At 39.7% G+C, this 19,750-nt stretch overlaps 2 protein-coding genes across 5 annotated transcripts; both read left to right on the plus strand.

The window, feature by feature from the left end:
- Positions 1–590: 590 nt before the first annotated feature.
- On the plus strand, positions 591–14,430 carry rev1 (REV1 DNA directed polymerase). Of its 4 annotated transcripts, none has more exons than XM_032567653.1 (22): positions 591–609; positions 1,502–1,577; positions 2,427–2,559; positions 3,093–3,261; positions 3,350–3,790; positions 3,919–4,757; positions 5,946–6,047; positions 6,159–6,275; positions 7,566–7,692; positions 7,765–7,893; positions 7,969–8,123; positions 8,212–8,331; positions 8,445–8,665; positions 8,747–8,919; positions 9,160–9,389; positions 9,485–9,666; positions 10,417–10,641; positions 10,808–10,907; positions 10,994–11,196; positions 11,283–11,427; positions 12,153–12,255; positions 12,360–14,430. In XM_032567653.1, exons 2-22 carry the CDS (start codon positions 1,512–1,514, stop codon positions 12,469–12,471), a joined length of 4,092 nt encoding a protein of 1,363 aa, XP_032423544.1. In that variant the 5' UTR covers positions 591–609; positions 1,502–1,511; the 3' UTR covers positions 12,472–14,430. The 4 variants fall into 4 exon arrangements, with proteins under 4 accessions (XP_032423544.1, XP_032423542.1, XP_032423545.1 ...); XM_032567651.1 differs by lacking the exon at positions 591–609 and adding an exon at positions 616–924; XM_032567654.1 differs by lacking the exon at positions 591–609 and adding an exon at positions 616–924 and having other exon boundaries at positions 5,949–6,047.
- An 879-nt stretch (positions 14,431–15,309) lies between these two features.
- On the plus strand, positions 15,310–18,792 carry txndc9 (thioredoxin domain containing 9). Its single transcript, XM_032568081.1, has 5 exons — positions 15,310–15,427; positions 16,626–16,822; positions 17,211–17,329; positions 17,844–18,098; positions 18,198–18,792. The coding sequence occupies exons 2-5, from the start codon at positions 16,652–16,654 to the stop codon at positions 18,310–18,312; spliced, it is 660 nt and encodes a 219-aa protein (XP_032423972.1). The 5' UTR covers positions 15,310–15,427; positions 16,626–16,651; the 3' UTR covers positions 18,313–18,792.
- Positions 18,793–19,750: the final 958 nt, after the last annotated feature.

Here is a 19,750-nt window from a genome sequence, read left to right on the forward strand (position 1 = left end):
TGAAGCTGCAAAACAAGAAGCCGGTGGAATGGCGTTTTGTTAAGCTACCTGACGAACGTCACAATGTCGGAAGTTGCGCCTATCTTGTTTTATTTCAAAATAAATGACTTCTTGGCTAAGAAAACGGAATTAAAGAGACTTTCTTGAAACTAGTGCTAATTTTTTCTATATTTGCATAGTATTTATTTAAATGCTAAAATGAACCGAAACACTACAAGAAAAAGCAGTGGGTCATTATACAGCAGCTGAGTTGTGTGTTAGATGGATTACATTTTTTTGTTATTTTGTCATTAGCGTTTACACTTTTTTAATGTTATCCTTCAGAATAGCAGAGTTCACACATAACTTCACATTCATGTCTGATTACATATTTATTTCTTTTTTTAAAATCAGATGTTATGATTAGTTACTCATTTTTACAAAAACCTGTTTTTACTTATCTCTTTTTTAAATTATTTTATTTACTTATTTACTTTTGGAACGTATACCTATTAAATGTGTTTTTAAAAAAAAATTGGGTACGCAACTGACTAACAACAACCTTTTATTTTGAATGTAAACACCGGAAGTTCCGCATCGCTTGGTTTCACGCTCGCGGAGAGAAAAGAGGTAAATGGATCAGGCGGTTGAAATGGAGAGCGAAAGGATTGGGAGGGTGACCAAAAATATTCGGGAGACATGGCGTGGTTGCGTGACACAATAGGAGGATCTCACCTCACCAAAAGCAGGACTTTTCTGAGGAACAAAGTAAAAACCGTGGCTGTGAGCTGCCTGTCTGAAGGGTTTTCATTTCGCTTTGCTTTGCTCTCTAACCTCGTTTAACTCAAACAGCAGCAGCAGCAGCAGCAGCATTGAGCAGCCTTTCTGCTTAGCGGTATCTGCAGAGAGGAGTGTGGCCAGCAGCCTCGTCTGACAGCTTTAAAGGTACAACAGAGAGAACTACAAGACGACTTCTGCTGGCGGGACCGTAGTTTGTTTACACATGATTACCGCTGCACTGAAGTTGCTCAGAAACACACCCTGTTGGTGGTTTGCCAGCTAATTTCGCCTGTATTGTTGTGTTAGCAAGTACAGTTAGAACATTTCCAGCTGTCCTCATTAAACTGACAGGATGATAAAGCGACGTGTTGCTCTGAAATGTATTTAATTCCCGGAGCTAGGCTAACGTTAGCAGCATGTTGCTGTTGTGACCTGTCTGTAAGAGGGAGAAAGTCTGTCCAGACATGCCTTAGGGTGGCATACAGCTCTGCTAACGCCAGCCAGAGTCATAACATCTGCTCTGAAATAATATCAGTGCATGCGTTATGAAATATATAGCAAATCTGTCTGTATTATGCGTTAAAAACGTTAAAAACCCCTAACAGTTCAGGATTGTTGACATTTCCAGAATGTCTTAATGCAGCATCAGATAATTTGAGTAGTTTTGGTTTGGGGTGTGAGTCAATATTTTCATTTTTACTTGTGTCCCAGTCCTGAGATTTGGCTTTCCTTGTGTTTACAGGAAGCTCAGTATGAGTCGAGATGGTTGGATGAGAAAGAGAGCCAATGGCAGCGATGACAATGGTTGGGGAGAAAGGGTGAGTACATCCAGCTGTGAGAGCTTCACAAAGAACCAGAGACATGCATGGCAAAATAGTACATGGAAATAGTGGGGAATATGTGTGTTCCACCCCTTTTAATATTGCCAAGACCAACATGAAGCTGAAGTTGCAGAGAAGTCTAAAGGTTTAACTACTTAGGTGACTTCTAAAAGAAACTTATTGCACTGCATTTTACTTAAGGGCATCCGAACCACGCTAAAAAATCATAGCCATGCATAATTTGACTTCCACTTCACAAGTATGCTATAGATTTTGTTCAGTCCAGTGTAACATTGAAGAGGTTGCAATTTACTGTATTCTCTGAGCAAGCTTGCTTAAGTAGACCGCTCTAATCCCATGTTCCCCTCATAGCATTTGATCTAACAGCCTAAGAACTTCAAGGATGTACCTATTATAGTCTGATTCAAGGGGCTCAATAATACTGCAGAAGATTTATCAGAACTACTCAGACGTTACATCAGTTAAAAACAGTCTGGGTATCAGGTTACTCTAAATGGCATAGCTAAATTAAACCTTTAACAAACACATGGCTATAAACTCAGTTATCCTGTCATGTTTAAAAGGGTCTGTCAGTCAACATATGGTGTGGTGTTTACGTGCTAGTCCAAGTGAAATGATTAATATCCGGTGTATATAAATCTTCTGTATGCTCAGTCTTATTTAGTTTCATATCATGTTCTTTCCACACAAGTCGTTTAGCTTTGATCAGTCACAAAATGTTGTATCATGTAAATTAGATGTATTTGTATCCTGATTCCTCTTTGGTTTCTAAGCGTCCCTTACTCTTTTTTCTTCTTATTTTTTCCTGAATTTCTGTCGGTGCAGGGCGGCTACATGGCTGCCAAGGTTACCAAACTGGACGAGCAGTTCAAACTCAATGCCACTAGAGAAAAGCAGAAGGAAGGAACCAGCTCCATCATCTTCAGTGGGGTGTCTATTTATGTCAACGGATACACAGGTACAAGCAAATTCTCTGATTATGTAGTTTTGTATTTCATGGCCCTTTATGTGCAATGAAAATTTCGTTGAATTCTGTTCAATGACAATAAATGCTATCTAATCTCTAATCTTTGTTATCCCTCGCATTACCACTTATCCAAACAAACACTTATTTGTACCTGCAAACAAATTATTGCCTGTCCATGTCACTTTATTTTTTTCCTTGCACGCAAGTATGCCATGGATTATAAAGATAAATAGTCTAGCAAATTTTCAAATATCATGTATTATTTAATCATCGAAAACTTTGTTATACCCAATTCCCATTACTTGTTGTTCATGCCCCGTCTTATGCCAGGTGGCTGAGTGTGACAGACATACGTTTTAATGCCATCCTTGTTGGGGTTAATGTCTATTCCCAAAGGCATGAGTAAGTGTCTGTGTTGGCTTTGCGATACAAGGGCACTCTGCCATGGCGGCGTACTCTTCCTCACACTCCTCTCATCGATGATTGAATGAATAAATGTGTCACTGTTTTGTCCTTCTAATCAGACCCTAGCTCAGACGAGCTCCGCCGGCTGATGATGCTGCATGGGGGTCAGTTTCACGTCTACTACTCTCGCTCAAAGACCACCCACATCATTGCCAACAACCTGCCCAACTGCAAGATTCAGGAGCTCCGAGGGGAAAAGGTCATCAGGCCAGAGTGGGTCACTGACAGGTGTGTTTAGTACAAAACGAGAGTTTTTTATATTGAATGTAAGTCTGTGCAGCATGAGCTGAAATCTGTGTTCCTTTGTTTAATCCAGCATCAAGGCCGGCCGTCTCCTTCCTTGCTTGAAGTACCAGTTGTATGCTAAACAGAAGAACACGCTCTTCCCCGCCGTGATTCTGCGCCACACCTCAGAGATGTCCGAACCGAGCCACTGTCCCCTTCAGCAGAGCATGCATCAAAAGCCTCTTTTGCCACCGCACAACACAGAGCCCTCTGTTCCCCGCAGCGGGGGATCCTCAAACAACCCCTTCCCTGTCCCCGGCTGCAGCGAAGCTGAGCCTCAGTCCGTCCGCCGCAGCTCCAAAGCGAGCTTGGATTACCACCAACCGAGTCATTTGAAAACCAGTCAACTCGTTTCAGGTTCCCTGCATATAAGCCGATCTTTACACAAGAACCCAATTCCCAACAAGGGCCACATAAAGCTCCCGCACAAGTCTCCCGGTTCTGCTCACATGAATGAGGAAGACTTAAAAATGTGAGCGTTTTCAGGAAATAACTAATTTGATACTTTTTATTTTCTTCTTATGAAGCAGTTCCAACTTTTAATTTAATATTTTATGTTCAGGTAAGATGTTACAATTTCCTCTCTTTTGCTTTTCCTAGAAATGGAGTTCTCCAGACCTCACCGGATACCTCGAGCCATTCTAAAATGGCGGAAATGCTAGAGCGCGGAGATCCTTGTCTTGTCGGGGCCTCGGCCGCTGTGGGAGAAGCCCCCCTGACCAATGGACACGCTCACCTTTTTAACGGTGCCTTAAAGCCAGAGGACTCGTCCCCTGTTGCAGATCCACGCTCCTCTGACGGGGACGCGTCCATATGTAGAGCAAAGAGTTCAACAGAGAAACCTCAGAGTTCTTCACTGCAGTCACACACCAAACCCGATCCATATGAGTTCCCCCCCAGCCCTCCAAAGCAATCAGACCCTCTTCCTATTCGTCTGGAGCAATCCAGCACACAAGACGGAGGCCTTTGCGACCCTAAACCTTCGTCGTCCTCCCCTCATGAGCCTTCAAGAGCCAACAAACCCCAGACGCCTTTGAAATGTCTCCAACCTCCCACTCAGGTTGAGCTGATTTTGGAGCAGACTTCCCAATCTCCTCCTTCTTGTTCCCTTTCGTCCGTTAGATTAAATGGAAGTCACCACAAAGTGTTTCTGACTGACGCCCCTCTCCCGAACACGGCCCGCGTGGCAGCCAAGCCCGATCCTCCCACCGAGGCGTCCTCAGCCTCCACGTCCTCGGACCAGCTGCTGGAGCAGACGGGCGGTCTGATCTCGGAGTTTTACTCTCACTCGCGTTTGCACCAGATCTCCACCTGGAGGATCGCTTTCTCCGAGTATGTCAACGAACTACACAGCAAACGGAAGACTGAGGGGAGCCCATCCTATCCCGGGAAAGATCGACTGAGGAAATCTATGGCACAGCGATCCTCTCATGGACAAGGTAGGGAAAAGGAAGTTATTCTTTTCTTCTCTATTTATTTCATAATGATGTCTTCTGAATTCTCCCCAAAAATGAAGAAAGTTTTTTTAATTTTTTACCATTTATAGATTAATGTATGTGCCACAAATAGGGGTGTGCGATATGGCCAAAAATATCTGTAAAGATATCACAGATGTTAGTGCTCCACATTTTCTGCTTTCATTTTTTCCTTTTTTTTTTTTTTTGATTCGTCCAAACAAATATGTAACTTCAAAACAGCTTTTTTACTAGGATTAAAAATATATTTAAATAAATACGAAATCACACATTAAGTTTAGTGTGTGAAAGAAAATATAGTAATAGATAAATAAGTATGCAAACTAATTTTGGCCAACAAAAAATAGTCTGAACAGTCAGCTACCTAATGTAAATAAAAATATTTAAAATACACAAATGAAACAAACTGCTGTGGTTAGTTTTACAAGATGTTAAAAAACGTTTCCCCCTGATGTCTTTTTTTATGTGCAAAACCAAGAGTCTTGCTTTTATATAAAAGACAATATTCTTTTTAAAAATGCTCGACACCCAAATATATCACAAAAAACCCTGAAAAAGGTACAAGTTTATGCTCACGTCCTAATTATCAGGAGCATTATTCATTTCCATCTCTTCCATCTGTCACGGACAAAAAAACAATAATATTGTTTGGCCACAAGATATTCAGTCATGGCCACATCTAAATAATAACATTAATTATTATCAGTATTGATGATAATGGACAAATTTGATCACATGTTGTTTTATTTCTGTCTGGGAATGAATTATAATCATATTCTTAATACTCTTGCGATTAGGCATAGAGTAGTTCTTAGCAATTACTTCATAAATCGGCTGATTAAAAAGAGGCTTCAACGCAAACAATGCGTTGACTTTACAGCTGCAGGCCTTTTGGGGGGTTTTACAAAAAGGCTCAAGCTCAGTCAGACTGGATGAAAATCTTCTGCAGTCAGCAGTTTTCAGCTTCTGTCATATATTCCAAATTTTCTTTACATTTTACAATTGTGCAGCACTTTGTGTTGTTCTGCCACATAAAATCCCCTGAAAAATACTTAGTTTTTAATCAGGTATGAGTTACTTTTGCACTATCTAATTATTTGTGGTTTGAAATCTAGAAAAGTGTTCATTGCTGTAATGTCTCCTTGTTTGTAGCAGGCTCATCATCGGCAGGCAGTGTGAAATCGTGCATCTTCCACGTGGACATGGACTGCTTCTTTGTGTCTGTGGGGATCCGACACAGACCAGAACTTAAAGGCAAGTCTTCCTTATCGTTCAGATGTGCACTGTGAACCATGTTTATGCAAAGCCCATTGAATGAAAGGGATTTGAAATTTGATCTCTAGTTCTGGAAACATTTCTGTGCAGGGAAGCCTGTGGCTGTCACCAGTAATCGTGGACTGGGCAAAGTCCCCATCAGACCTGGAGCCAACCATCAGGTGGAGCTGCAGTACTACCAGATGAGGCATACTCATCCTCAGCCAGGTGAGATCAGGTCATCCAGGTAATTAAATGGATCTTCAATAGTGTGGGGAAGTCGCTGCTACCCCAAAAGCTCATAGAAATAATGCTTTCAAGTTAAACAAGTAGCTTATATCTGCATGGCAAATGGTATGTGGTAGAGGGAACAGTACAATATTAAAAATAAATAACTGGGGCTGCAGCTAATGTTTACTTCAGTAGTCAGTTATTCTATTAATCGATTAATCAGATAAAAAAAAATTGGCATGGTGCAATTTTTTTTATGGAACCACTTCAGCTTATTTTATTCAATATTAGGAATTCACAAGAAATCCAAAATACACAAATAATTCAATTCCTTTTTAAAATAACAAAATAGACCTCTTTGTGCCTAACATAACATTCCTTTAGTGAACACTTGATCATTTGCAGTAAAGGATGCATCTGCAGCAAGTGAGAAAATACTTGTACAGCATGTAAATGTGAAAAGCTCAACCCTTTCTGTTTAACATCAGTACTCTATAGCGTTGGGCTTGTCTGTCAATCTTTTTCATTTAACCAATTAACAACTAGATAGCAAAAGGGGATTTATTTACAGAATGTAAGCAGTTCAAAACATGTTTTTCAGCTAGAGCACAAAATGTATTTATTTATTGTATATTTTTGGCTTAATTGCTGCTCTTACTGTGGCATTCTTTCTTTCTGCAAATGGCATGTATTAGAGTCTGTATTCTCCAGTTAATGATTATTTGATTACTGAATCAGTTGCCGATTATTTCAATAATCTTTTAGTCCACTTACTCATTTTAGCCCTACAAATAATTAATGAATTATTTGACTAAGATATGCAAAAAGAGGATTGATGGTTCTGTTGTTACCCCTACTGATGCTTGCATTAAGAGATGCCTCCAGGCTTTTCATCAGCCATTCAACCTATTTAAAGGCAACAGCCGTGCTGCTGGGTAGTTTGGTGTCGCTGTGTGCACTGCACTAAACATGGAGCTCAGAAATAGAATGGAAGATATCTGTGTTAAAGATAAGCGCTGTTAGATTATCTCCGTAGAGCTTCATCTGCCAGGATTTGGACACAACGTAATGCAACCACAGGTTGATTAGATGGCTGCTGTGGAAGAACTGAAGAAACTCTAAGGCCAAAATAACTCACTTTCTATTTGCGCTCCATGGAAGGAAACCAAAAAGGGCTTTACTTCTGAAAGGAAAATGACAAAATCCAGACTGGAATTCACCAAAATCCCCCCATCTGTATGCCTTGTGAATAACATTACTGCTACAATGTTGCTTTTTTTTTGTCAGAGAAAGCAGATGACGACCTCTCTGTAACTCCCTCGCAAGACATCCCTGACTCCCATGGAAACGGTGTGAACCCGGACGCCGCTGGCCTGTCGATGGCAGAGATTGCATCTTGCAGTTACGAGGCCAGGTGAGATGTTAACATGACCTCAACTGTCCTGTGCTGACAGAAATGTAAGGACGTCTTGTTTTCTCTCTACAGGCAGGCGGGTGTGAGGAACGGGATGTTTTTTGGCAAAGCGAAGCAGCTGTGCCCCTTGCTGCAGTCGGTCCCGTACGACTTTGACGCCTACAAGGAGGTGGCTCTGAACATGTATGAAATCTTGGCCAGGTACAGAACCTCAAATCTGTCAGTCTAGCTAGAAAGGATTTACTTGCGATGTTGATCTTAATTTGCTCTGTGCAGTTACACCTACGACATCGAGGCTCTCAGCTGTGATGAAGCTCTTATAGATGCTTCTCATCTGCTGGCTGAGGTGGGCGTTACTCCACACGATTTGGCCGAAGCCATTAGAGCAGACATCCAGGGGAAAACGGGATGCTGTGCCTCAGTGGGAATGGGTGAGTCCCATTTTTCCCCACACCGTAAATTAAATGAAGCCAGAATTCATATGGAAATAATTCAGACCGACTGCAACGCTCTGTTCAGGGTCCAACATTCTTCTGGCTCGACTCGCAACCCGTAAGGCCAAGCCGAACGGGCAGTACTTCCTTAGGTATGAAGAAGTGGATGATTTCATCAGGGACTTACCAGTGACCAGTTTGCCAGGTGGATATGCTGCTCTGCGTCCTGCTCTACTCTCTACTCTAGAAGAGATTCTCAGGAAACATGAAGCTAAATTGTTATTATTTTTTAAAATCTTTTTCATTCATTTTCCCCAGGTGTCGGGCACGTTATGGCCAAAAAACTTGCTGTGATGGGCGTGAAGTCTTGTGGGGACCTCCAGCAACTGTCTCTATCTCAGCTACAGAAAAAGTTTGGACCTCGTACCGGACAAACTCTATTTCGATTCTGCAGGGGTTTAGACGACCGACCCGTCCGCTTCGAAAAGGAAAGAAAATCCGTCTCCGCCGAGATGAACTACAACATCCGCTTTGTCACGGTTAGACCTGCGAGGTTTACACTCACATGTCAGTCCAGGCGCCTCCTGATTTCTAATCTTCTTCCCTTTAAAACTCACCAGGTGGACGAGGCGGAGTGTTTCCTGACTAATCTATCGATGGAGGTGCAGCGGCGTCTAAAGGAAGCAGGTCTGCGGGGTCGGAGAGTTACTCTGAAGGTCATGGTGCGCAAGGTCGGAGCGCCTCTGGAGCCGGCCAAATACGGAGGTCATGGCATATGTGATAATCTCGCCAAGTAAGGATCTTTGGCACCTAGTTGCAAAAGTATTCATGCCCTTTGAACTAGAGCTTACTCAATAAAATACGTTAAAGTTTGTGCTTGCAACGTGTCAAAATTTGAGAAAATAAAATAAAATGGTCAATGAATAAAAGGGTAATGAACAGACGAACATGCAAAGCACCACATGGTAAAAATTGAGACTGATATTGATGCGGGAGTAAAAAGGTGATTTTGTTTCTTCTTGCTGCTTGTCAGGACTGTGATGCTCGCTCAGTCCACTGACAGCGGTCAGCTGATCGCCTCTGCTGTCATCAAGCTGCTCCACGCCATGAAGCTGGAGGTCCAGGACCTCAGAGGGGTCGGCATTCAGGTTCAGCAGCTCGAGGGAAATCAGCCCCAAGCACAGGACTGCCGGGGAACTCGGACACGCTCCATCAAGGACATGTTGTTAGGCCAAGGATCAAATGCCAGAACTACCAACAAAGGTCTGATTTGTCTTCATGGTTCGATCTTTGCTTTGTTTATTTCCATCCATCTAAACTCCTGGCTTAGTTGTTTATATGTGTTTTAAAAAATGCAGCAGACACTCGGCACAAGCAGACTTCCTCGACAGCGGCTCTCTCAGGTAGCTCATCACCACATCCTTTGACACCTGCTGAGCCAGTCCCTGGGACGAGCAAAGAAACGCCCGTCGGCAGAGCAGCGCCAAAACTTTCACGGACCCGTCTCAATCTCAGCATTGAAGTCCCCTCCCCCTCACAGGTAAATCTGGGATTTTTAATGCTGGATCATCGCCAACGCAGGCATGAGATTCTTGCGGTTTTATAACTTTGAGGGGAAAATACCACCGTTTCACAGTAAAGTAGTATTTAGAAAAAGATTTAGAAACATGATCAAATGCTTTTATTTAAAGCAGAAAAACAACAGTTCCCTCTGATACTTAAGCATAAAAAATCTAACTAATTTCTCTATGGCAGCAAAGTAATTACAAAGAGGCATAGTCCAGTAATCCTTATTTTACTTAAAACGAAGTACAACTGGACCTGAAGCTATGTGACTTAATTGATTTGTAAAGTTTTAATTTCTTTGTTCTTTAATGTCTTACTGCATTTTTTTATTTTGTACGATTCATGTAATTTGTTGTATGATTTGTATTGCTTGTAGATTATCTCAGATGTCTGTTGAAATTGGGGCACTTTTGAAATTGACACTTTGTGTGTCAGTGAGTTTTGCCTATAATGGTATCAGTATCAGTTTATTGAGGGTAAATTTTATTTAAATTAATTAATAAATATTTAATTTCCCTTTGGGGTCAATAAGGTATTTTTGAATTTGATAGTTGCATCATTCTATACTCCATTCAGCTGAAGAAAATTCCTGCCTTTTTTTTCCGGCATGCCTATACCAGATCTGACCAACAGCGTATTTTAACACTTTTTACTAAATGAGGTTCCTTATCTAGACCTTCTCTATTTTTTTCTTCTTCTTCACAATCTTTGAATAATTTCCAAGGTGGATCGTTCTGTCCTGGAGGCCCTGCCGGCCGAGCTGAGGGAGCAAGTGGAGCAGTCGTGGACTAAGAGAGACGAGAGGTTAAATCACTGCCATTCACCCGATCTGCAGCTTTCCTCTCCCCATCCTGCGCCGTATGCTCCCCCTGCTGGAACGTTGGTGCTGCAGTTTCCAAACCAGCCAGACATTCCGGGAATTGTCCTCGAATTACCAAACTTCTCACAGGTAGAAAAGCACCTGTTGGAAATTTTGACTTGGTGTCCAGTAGCTCTGTGTTAATTCAAGAATAAAGAGTAGTAACTGTCTTATCACATCTTTAATTTAAGAAATTAGGATTAAGTGGTATCTCCTGGAGATTTTCAGGACACTCGGCTTCTATAATTGATCGCAGGTTGATCCGGACGTCTTTGCTGCCCTTCCCAAAGAGCTGCAGGATGAACTGAAGTCTGCCTACAGCCGTGCAAACAATGTCCAACCCCAGGTGAAAATGGGTGAGTTAATCAGCGGCTGCCGCCACGTAGTTTTTGTTCCCCCTTCATGTAGATTTTTATTTTTTGACATGTTGGTTTGTCTGCAGCCGAGCAGAAGAATCCACTGTTGCAGCTGAAGCAGCCTGCTGCAGGAACTGGCGTTGGACGGTTAAAGCGGCGCTACAAGAGGAAGAACGGAGTGAGCCCTGTTAAAAAAGGAACCTCACCCTTAAAGAGACGTCAGGCCACAAACAGTCCAGCCAAATACATGCCGCCGATAAAACCACTAGAACCTGTGAATGTACCAAAGGTGATTCTGCGTGTGGTTACAGATGGAGAGATTACTTTATTCGTTGCTAACCCCTTTTCTCTTTCACTTCTTTTCTCTTCCTTCAGACTGAAATGAACCCGTCCACCTCAGAACAGGACGTCATGGTGTCTGTGACAAAGTCATTGCCTCGTCCTGTTCCAACGTTGGCTGGAGCTTGTGACCTAACGGACATTAAAACTCTCCTACGGGAATGGGTCACCACCATCACAGGTACAGACATCCCAATGTTGATAAGACATCTACAGTAACGCTTTTTATCTAAGCTTTATAGTGCCACCTTTTGCTGCAGGTCTGGCTGTAATTCCTTTTGGGTGTAGCTTTGTGCTGGGATTAAATTACACATTTGAAGGCAGTTGGGTGTACCGAAATTTATTTAAGGGTGTCAGCGTAGGCCTGTCATGATGATAAATTTTGCCAGACAATAAATTGTCCCAGAAGTTACTGCAATAAACGAGAATATTGTTGTTTTGAGACCATTTTCAAGTAATATAATAGCTATAATGGCATAATAAGGCAAGAGCACACTCTCAAGGATCAGTCAATTTTAAATTCTAATGAACATTTAAACACTGGAACGACAAATAAAATGAATTATGAAGTTCATAATTGTTAACAAAATTATCTTTCAAAGAAAAGGGATAGTTAAAACCAAAGCACCAGACTTAATTTTATCCTTCAGTTTTTGGTAAAAAGAGAAAAACGATAAATCAAGCAAATGAAGATGATTGAGTTTCTTTTAATTTGTCATGTGATTAATTGATTTATTGTTTATTGTGACAGGCCTCTTCAGATTTGATCTATTTAGATATGTCATAATAGTTTTGAGGGCATGTAGGCCGTTTTGTTCCGATTTATCTCCATAACTTATGAAATCGCTTAAATGAAAAATAAACTGCTACACAACTGCTTACCTTTTAAAATGCCTTTTTGTTTAGAACCGATGGAGGAGGACATCCTGCAGGTAGTAAAGTACTGCACTGATCTCATTGAAGATAAAGACCTAGAGAAGTTGGATTTGATAATAAGATATATGAAAAGGTCGGTGGTGCACAATATAACATTTTGCATGCGTTGTTCTCTCTTTTTATCTGATCTCAGTTTGCTTATAGTTTATTGTCGTTTTGTTTTGTTTTTTCCTTCAGGCTTATGCAGGAGTCTGTGGAGTCAGTTTGGAGTATGGCATTTGACTTCATTTTAGACAACATACAGGTGGTTGTGCATCAAGCTTATGGTAGCATCTTGAAGATAACATGAGAAGAAGAGGAAAGAAGTACCCTGTTGTTGTTCTGCAACGATGTACCGTGTACCAAACGAATCATGACATTTGAATGATTACTATTTGCTGTCCTAGCTTCTCCCGCAGCATCTTTCTTTTTCCTCAGTGGCCAACAAAATAATCGCAGAAACGCAAAGAGCCATCGGTGTATTATTTGAAAGCATGTACAGTATGTCACTTTTTGTACAAATATTTGTTTTCAGTGTTGGAGTAGCTTAAACTGAAGGGCAAAAAACTGTCTCACTGTCAACTTAGTGCAGTTTAAATGGTTGGTAATCCTTATGGTTTTGTTATAAATGTGTGATTTGTTTTGTTTTGTTTTGTTTTCCTTTCCTCAGATGTTTAGCACTGCGTTTGATTTGTCGCAGAAGTTTGATACGGGCATGATGTCATACCCAAGTTCAGCTCGTTCTGATTGCAAGTTGGATATTTCACTGTTGAGTTTGCTACTGTTATTGTTACAAGCCAGTCACAGCTTCTGTGGATGCAACACTAGAGAGACATGAACGGGAAGTGAAATGTGTGACAGACTGAAGTGCAAAGAAACTGGTTATTCCTGCAACTTTCACCATCTTTTATACGTGTGGCAGCCATGACAGATGTTGAACATGCAATGGCACAGGGACCTCTAGCTTTCCCAGTCGGCATTCAGTCTTCGATGTGTTCTGTTCTTGTTTTTACGACTCGGGACTCTGAAACTTTCAAGTACAAATCGAACGCAGCACAGTTCTGTTTGCTCACTTTTTTTTTTTTTTATTTTTGTACACACCAGTTCTGACCCAGCATTGTAGTGCTTAGATATTTTTATTTTCCGTTTTATTTTCAGCAGGGCATTCAACTTACCTCACAGGCACAGGTACTAGTGTTGAATATAAGATTCATCATGTTGTAGTGACAAAACCAAACTCTTGGATCACGTTTGGAATTTGCTAACCTCGTAGCAGTCCGAATGCGCATTTGAAGCCGACTGAAATGGTTCAACAAAAAGACAATATTTTTTATGCGTGTTATTTTGGTGCTCTGATCTAGAAGCACTTTTTTGTGGAAGAAGCAAGAAAGAAAAAACTAACTGCTGCACTCTGTAGTGTTTCATTCAATTCTGTTTTTTTTTTTTTTTTAAAGTGCCAAACCTTGTTATAGAGTGTAAATAATGTTTGAAAGACCTTTGTCAAATGTTTTAAACAAAATGTATGTGGAGGAACTGCCTCTTGTATTGTTTACCAGTAGTGAATTCTTAGTAACCGTCTTTAAATTGTAACTCTGAAGTCTAAAAGCTTGCAAGTGTTCCGACATGGAAATCTGAAGCTAGCCAAAGTATTTCCTGGACAGTAGCAGTCTAATTTGGGAGGGCATCAACATATGTAATGGCAATCAATCAGCTTATTCATTTCTCTTTTTTGTCGCTAACAAACAAGAGAGGTCTGATGAAGATGATGCAACATTTGTTAAGCATTTAAATTCGGTGTAACTCAAGCAGTAGCTTCCTGTTTTCAACAGGTTCTGAATCTGTTGAAATAATGTTGGATTTGGATTGATTCAGGTGACCCATCTTTTGTTATTCACTCTGGAAACGTTGTACGGCAACTGACTTCATTTCTGTACATAGGTCCTGAATTTAACTTGTATGACCTGTCGTTGGAAGACACAGCTAACTGGCTTCTGATCTCCTCACAGAAGACAATAAGTACGTTGTTGAAAAGTTTGCTTAAAGCAGTAATTATATGCAAACCAGATCAGTCTGAATGTAATTTGGAATGTGTGAGTTTTCACTTTTAAGATGTTGCTTCACATCACCTTTCACTTCTTTCATGAAAGAAATGGCCACAAGTAAAAACTGGCCAGTGTTCTCTAATCTGGCTTGTGCCTGAAGACCTGAAGCTGTGAATTTGTTTGTAAGTTTTCTAAACCTTGCTAATAAACTTAAACTTCTAATACTCTACCTGTCCTTTTTGTGCATTAGACATTGCTGCTTAGCGTTGAACAAAGGAAGTCACAAACAGCTAAAGAAGCCTAAACTAAAGTAGTGCTTTTGTTAAAGAGTGGCAAGTAGAAACCATTGTTGAAAGTTGGTCTAAATAAGTCCCAGAAAGTTTTCAGTTTCAGCCTGAACATGGCAACTCAACCATGAAACATGGCAGTTTCAGCATCATGCTGTGGGGTGGTTTTGTTTAAATCTTGGATGAGGATGGTAAATGGTATTAAGATTATGGTAAACTAAACAAAGAACAATCCTGGATTAAACTCTTCTGAGAGGCTAAAAATCACTGATACTGGAGAGGCTGATGAAACGGTTTCATGTAAAGCACATTTGTGCGATAGCATGGCCCAGTCAAAGTCCAGACCTAAATCCAATTTAAAAAATATTTTTTCTCCTCCTCACTTTAAAGTGATGGACTCTTTTTGTTGGTTTATAATGGAAAACAGTAGTAAGACACATTGGCATTTGTGGTTGTAATGTGACACAATGTAAAAATATTCAGGAAATATTTTATTGATGCTTTTTATTAATTGACCAGAACTGTTACAATTAGAATTCTGGTCTAAAAAAGATATGTTTGGGCACATGCACAAGTTCTGGTCTGCATTTGTGTAACGTACAAATGTTACACAAACGCAAAAAAAAAAAAAAACTAGAATATTGTAAATTTTGTAACTCATTTCAGAAGGTAAAACTGTTTCATTTCATCGATTCATTACACAGAATGAAATATTTATCTTATTTCTTGTACATTTGATGACTGTGACTTATAGATAATGTGAAAACCCAAAATCCACTATCACGGAAAATTAACACGGTATTTCAAAAATCTATTTTATTTTGTAAGATACCCGGCCGGAAGAGCTATTAATGACATCAAACAGGCCTATTTTGACGTCATATCCAGTGTGGCAGTTTCGCGCATTAACTGTGGTATCTACCGGCATTATTTCCTGGTACTGTTTTACTTTATTTTAGTTGTTATATTGTAAATGTCTATTATAATTGCTGATGACAATAATGTTGTTCTTAATCCTACCATTTTTAAAATGTATAATACTTTTATATGTAGAAGGTACCGACAGCGTTAGCCTGCTAGCTAGCATATCAAGCAAAAGTAACGTAAATTCTGGTATTTCTTTTTTATTTCTGATAGCTGACTGTAAGTAGTTGGTCCCTCCTGACATGTTAACTCATAATCATGTTCGGAGCTAGCCTTTAACAGGAGATGAGTAAATAACCGCAACATAGACTTCATAAACTGCAGTCGGTGAAAACAAGGTGTGCCCTGTTGTTACCATGGCTTTTGTTAGCTGCAGGTGTTTGAGATCAACTGGTTTTCAGAATAGCTGAAAACCAGCTATTCCACTGCTTTTAATTAAATGAGCAGTGGATTTAAATTTAAAATAAAATGATTGTTGCTCGTTGTTTGTGTTAGACTCGTTCTGAAATAGTGGACAGAAGAACTGTTTATATGGCTACACAACTGCTCTGCCAGGTCTTGGTTCCACATTTTAAACTGCACTTGTACAAAGTTTGACATTCAATAAAAATAGAAATATTTTTTGTAACGTGTATAGTTTAACAGAGGAATGTTAAAGATGAAAAACAGCCAAAAATATCTTTGTTCAGCTCTGGATCCCACTATGGATCGCTATGTTAGTTTTGGTTTGCTGTAGGTGCAGTTCCTCGATTCCATCTGTCCCTTAAACTATTTTTATTTGATATTCTTTTCAGTTTCCCTAATATTGGCTGACGCTGATGTTAATGTGGCTATATTGTGCATCACTACTTGTTAGCATAACAAGCTGATTGCTTGTTATGCAATCTCCTTTAGTTTCCACACCATGACTGTCTGTGTTTTTCACAACTGGAAATGTTTTAAACATTGGAATTTCTTGTAAGAAATTGAAAAGTGTAGTGGCTTTCTTTCTTTCAACCAGCTGATTGATAGTGTGCAGCAATGTGTTGGGAAGAGGTCAGTCCTCCTCCAGTTGCTTTCTTTATCCTGGAAACTAACCCGGAGTTAGTATGTAGCTATATTTAAGAAGTGCAACCTCATATCAAATTGGGTTTTTGCAAAGTGTTTAAATCACACGATACTGTACATTGTTGCCATGTCTCAGTTTCCACATGTTCTTTCTTCCTCCTCAGATTCAGAGCTTTTGACACAGGCAGCCATGGCCATTCCCGTTGAAATCATAAGCAAGGTGATAGAGCAAACGGCTAAGGTGGTAGACGAGCAGGTGGAGGCGCAGCTCAGCAAGCTGACTGAAATGGACGACGACGATCTTGAGAGGCTGAAGGAAAGACGATTGGAGGCACTTAAAAAAGCACAGAAGCAAAAGCAAGTAAGTGTGACACTTTACCCACCTGGGTAGGAAACTGGAGGTGCTTTAAAAACACTCAGAAACAGACGCAGGTGACTGGACGTTTGTATAAACTCTGTGTATGAAAGGTGCAGGTGTTTCAAGTTTAGATGGCCAGTTCAGTCAGATCAGTAGAAATCAAAGCAAAAGATTAAACTTGGTGAGAGATTCTGTTATAAGCTGGTGAAGGGAAATGAGAATAAATGACAATTTTGTAATTAAAGTTTGATAGGAAAACCTAAAGACATCTTTAAAAATACATACATTGAGGAGCAGTTATCTTCCTGAGAAAGTAATACTTGGGCGTCAATTGCACTTAGAAATAACAAACTTTTCATATTTTACTTGTTCTGAATTTTCTACTTTGAAGGAGTGGCTGTCCAAAGGCCATGGCGAGTACAGAGAAATCTCCAGCGAGAAAGACTTTTTTGGTGAAGTAAAGGACAGCAAGAATGTTGTCTGCCACTTTTACAGAAATTCAACCTTCAGGTAACGACGCAGCATGTTGCAAACATTTGGTTTTAATATTTTAGTTTAATTTATGACCACTGTTTTTCTAATAGTTGTTGCAGAAAATCTTAGCTACTTTTAAAGATGTTAGTGTTAAGTCAAGCAATGTTATTGGCTATCTAAAATACAATTAGTTTCATAATTTGTAAATACAATAAATGATATCTGAGGCATTAATTCAAACTTTTTAGGGAACTAAAAAGTTCCCTAAAAAATTAATGCACTCATTAATTTTTTTTTTTTTTTTACTATTTTAGAATTAATGTTAATTGAAATAATCAATGCGGAAAATCTAACAGTTTATTCCACTTGAAAAAAGGAAAGATCAATTCCAACGTGAGTCACTGATGAACTAAAACTAAAGAAATAAACTGCAAATCTACAAAAAAAAACAGTTTTACTTTTATTCTCACATGCAAAATCCAAAGGCTTATTCTTGCTGTGCAGGTGAGAACATTGTTACGTTTGCCATTTTGTATTTTTCTTCTTGTAGATGCAAGATCCTGGACAAACACCTGGCTCTCTTGGCAAAGAAGCATGTTGAAACCAAGTTCATTAAACTAAATGTAGAAAAGGCCCCATTTTTGACAGAGAGGCTACGCATCAAAGTTATTCCTACATTGGCTTTGCTTTTAGATGGGAAAACAAAGGATTATGTAGTGGGATTCACAGATCTGGGCAACACAGATGAGTTTTCCACCGAGATGCTTGAATGGAGACTTGGATGCGCAGATGTGATTAACTACAGGTAAGACCTGCAGAACAATCACTCCTCCATCTGTGGGATTTCACAAAGGAAGAAGTACGCATTCATTTTAATATCCACCTTCTTGTTTCGTTTTTGTAGCGGCAACCTGATGGAGCCACCGACAGGATCACAAAAGTCTGGCTCAAAGATCACAAAAGTGGAGAAGAAAAGTATCAGAGGGCGAGGTTACGACTCCGACTCCGAGGACGACTGAAACGCTTTGATGTGGCTGGTTTTATCTCTCAAGGCTGTCTCTCCGTTATTTCCAGCAGACAGCCCTCTTTCATTGTTTTGTTTTCATCACCTACTCATTTATTTTTACATTTTACCTGATCTGTGATTTTCATCTTTTATTTAATGAAATGTTATGTTTTATATTTAGATCAGTCAAGATAACTTGGACATACAGTAATAATAATAATTTGGTCATCCTGAGCAAGGAATCACACATGATGTGATTCACTGTTTTAGTCTTCTAATGGCCAATACACTTTAAGCCTTCTTTTTGAATCAGACTTGTTGGTTTCATTGCATTTTTATCAAGTGTTACGTTAGAACAGAGCCTGTGATGCATGTGGGTGCCAAGATCAAATGTATTCAGTTTTTAGCATCAGAATACATTTATACATAACATGACCATGTAGCAAAGAGTTTCACTTGATAAATATTGATGTAATAAAAAGCAGTAAAATAATTTCACTTTCCTCCTGTGATTCTTGTTTCCACTGTTTACAGACGGGGTCCCAATGATGTTAATTGACATCTGATTTATTTTGAATCAAGAACAGATGCAGGCCTGAAAACAACCAAGTCAAAATTTTTCTTTTGAGTGCCTTGGAAAAAATATTCATGCAAGTTAGATGTTTTCTACATTTTTGTCATGTTTCCACCACAGCACACCTTCACATATGACAGCTGGCTGTCCTGTCAGCTGTACCGATTCCTGGAGCCTTTGTAAGGGCTTTATAACATCCTGCAAAACTATTAATTTACCTCGACTTACTTTCAATGTCTTTTTATGCTACAACCACAAATTTCTGCAAACTTTGCTGGGATTTTATATGCTGGAACTATTTTTAGTAATACAAATTAATTGTGGCTTGCTTATGTTTTTCAAGCCTTCAAATGTCTGAGCATTGTAGAACCATGTTTCTATGCAATTATAGCAGCAAGTATTTTGAGATACAAATCAGCTTTTTCTACAAAGTAAAGAAATTCAAACATTTTCTAAGTCAAGAAGAAAAACAGCCTAAATGTAAATCAGATTGTTGAGCAATTTTTACATTTTAAGATTTTCAGTGGCATTAAAACCAGACAATTCTAACTTGAATGTTTGAGATGAACCATTTCTGTTCTGTTGTTTTTAGGGTCGCCGTCTTGCCGCCCCAGTCTCAAAACGTTAAACACCGACAAGCTTCCATCATCACTGAACAAAAGCATCTTAACAGTCTAATGCTGCCACTGCCACGTGCCAACGCGGGGATGCAGTTTGTTCTATTTTGATGGTGGCAAATTGCAAATGTGACTTCTTTATGGATTTATCTGAATAGTTAAAAGTATTTCAAATATTTCAATAGCCTGATTATATCCATGGATCGAGGAAGGCCAAATTCCTAGGTCCAACAGTCAGGATGTTCTGGATTTCTTTTATG

This window comes from Xiphophorus hellerii, chromosome 7 (assembly GCF_003331165.1).
Source record: "Xiphophorus hellerii strain 12219 chromosome 7, Xiphophorus_hellerii-4.1, whole genome shotgun sequence".
In the NCBI taxonomy this organism is placed as follows: domain Eukaryota; kingdom Metazoa; phylum Chordata; class Actinopteri; order Cyprinodontiformes; family Poeciliidae; genus Xiphophorus; species Xiphophorus hellerii.

What these genes read in the sequence shown, in the direction of transcription:
- rev1 (XM_032567653.1), top strand. Translation starts at nt 1,512, where the DNA reads ATGAGTCGAGATGGTTGGATGAGAAAGAGAGCCAATGGCAGCGATGAC. An exon ending in ACCAGTGACCAGTTTGCCAG is followed by an intron (nt 8,332 to 8,444) that starts GTGGATATGCTG and finishes CATTTTCCCCAG; the next exon opens with GTGTCGGGCACGTTATGGCC. An exon ending in ATATGTGATAATCTCGCCAA is followed by an intron (nt 8,920 to 9,159) that starts GTAAGGATCTTT and finishes GCTGCTTGTCAG; the next exon opens with GACTGTGATGCTCGCTCAGT.
- txndc9 (XM_032568081.1), top strand. Translation starts at nt 16,652, where the DNA reads ATGGCCATTCCCGTTGAAATCATAAGCAAGGTGATAGAGCAAACGGCT. An exon ending in TACAGAAATTCAACCTTCAG is followed by an intron (nt 17,330 to 17,843) that starts GTAACGACGCAG and finishes TTCTTCTTGTAG; the next exon opens with ATGCAAGATCCTGGACAAAC. An exon ending in GCAGATGTGATTAACTACAG is followed by an intron (nt 18,099 to 18,197) that starts GTAAGACCTGCA and finishes TCGTTTTTGTAG; the next exon opens with CGGCAACCTGATGGAGCCAC.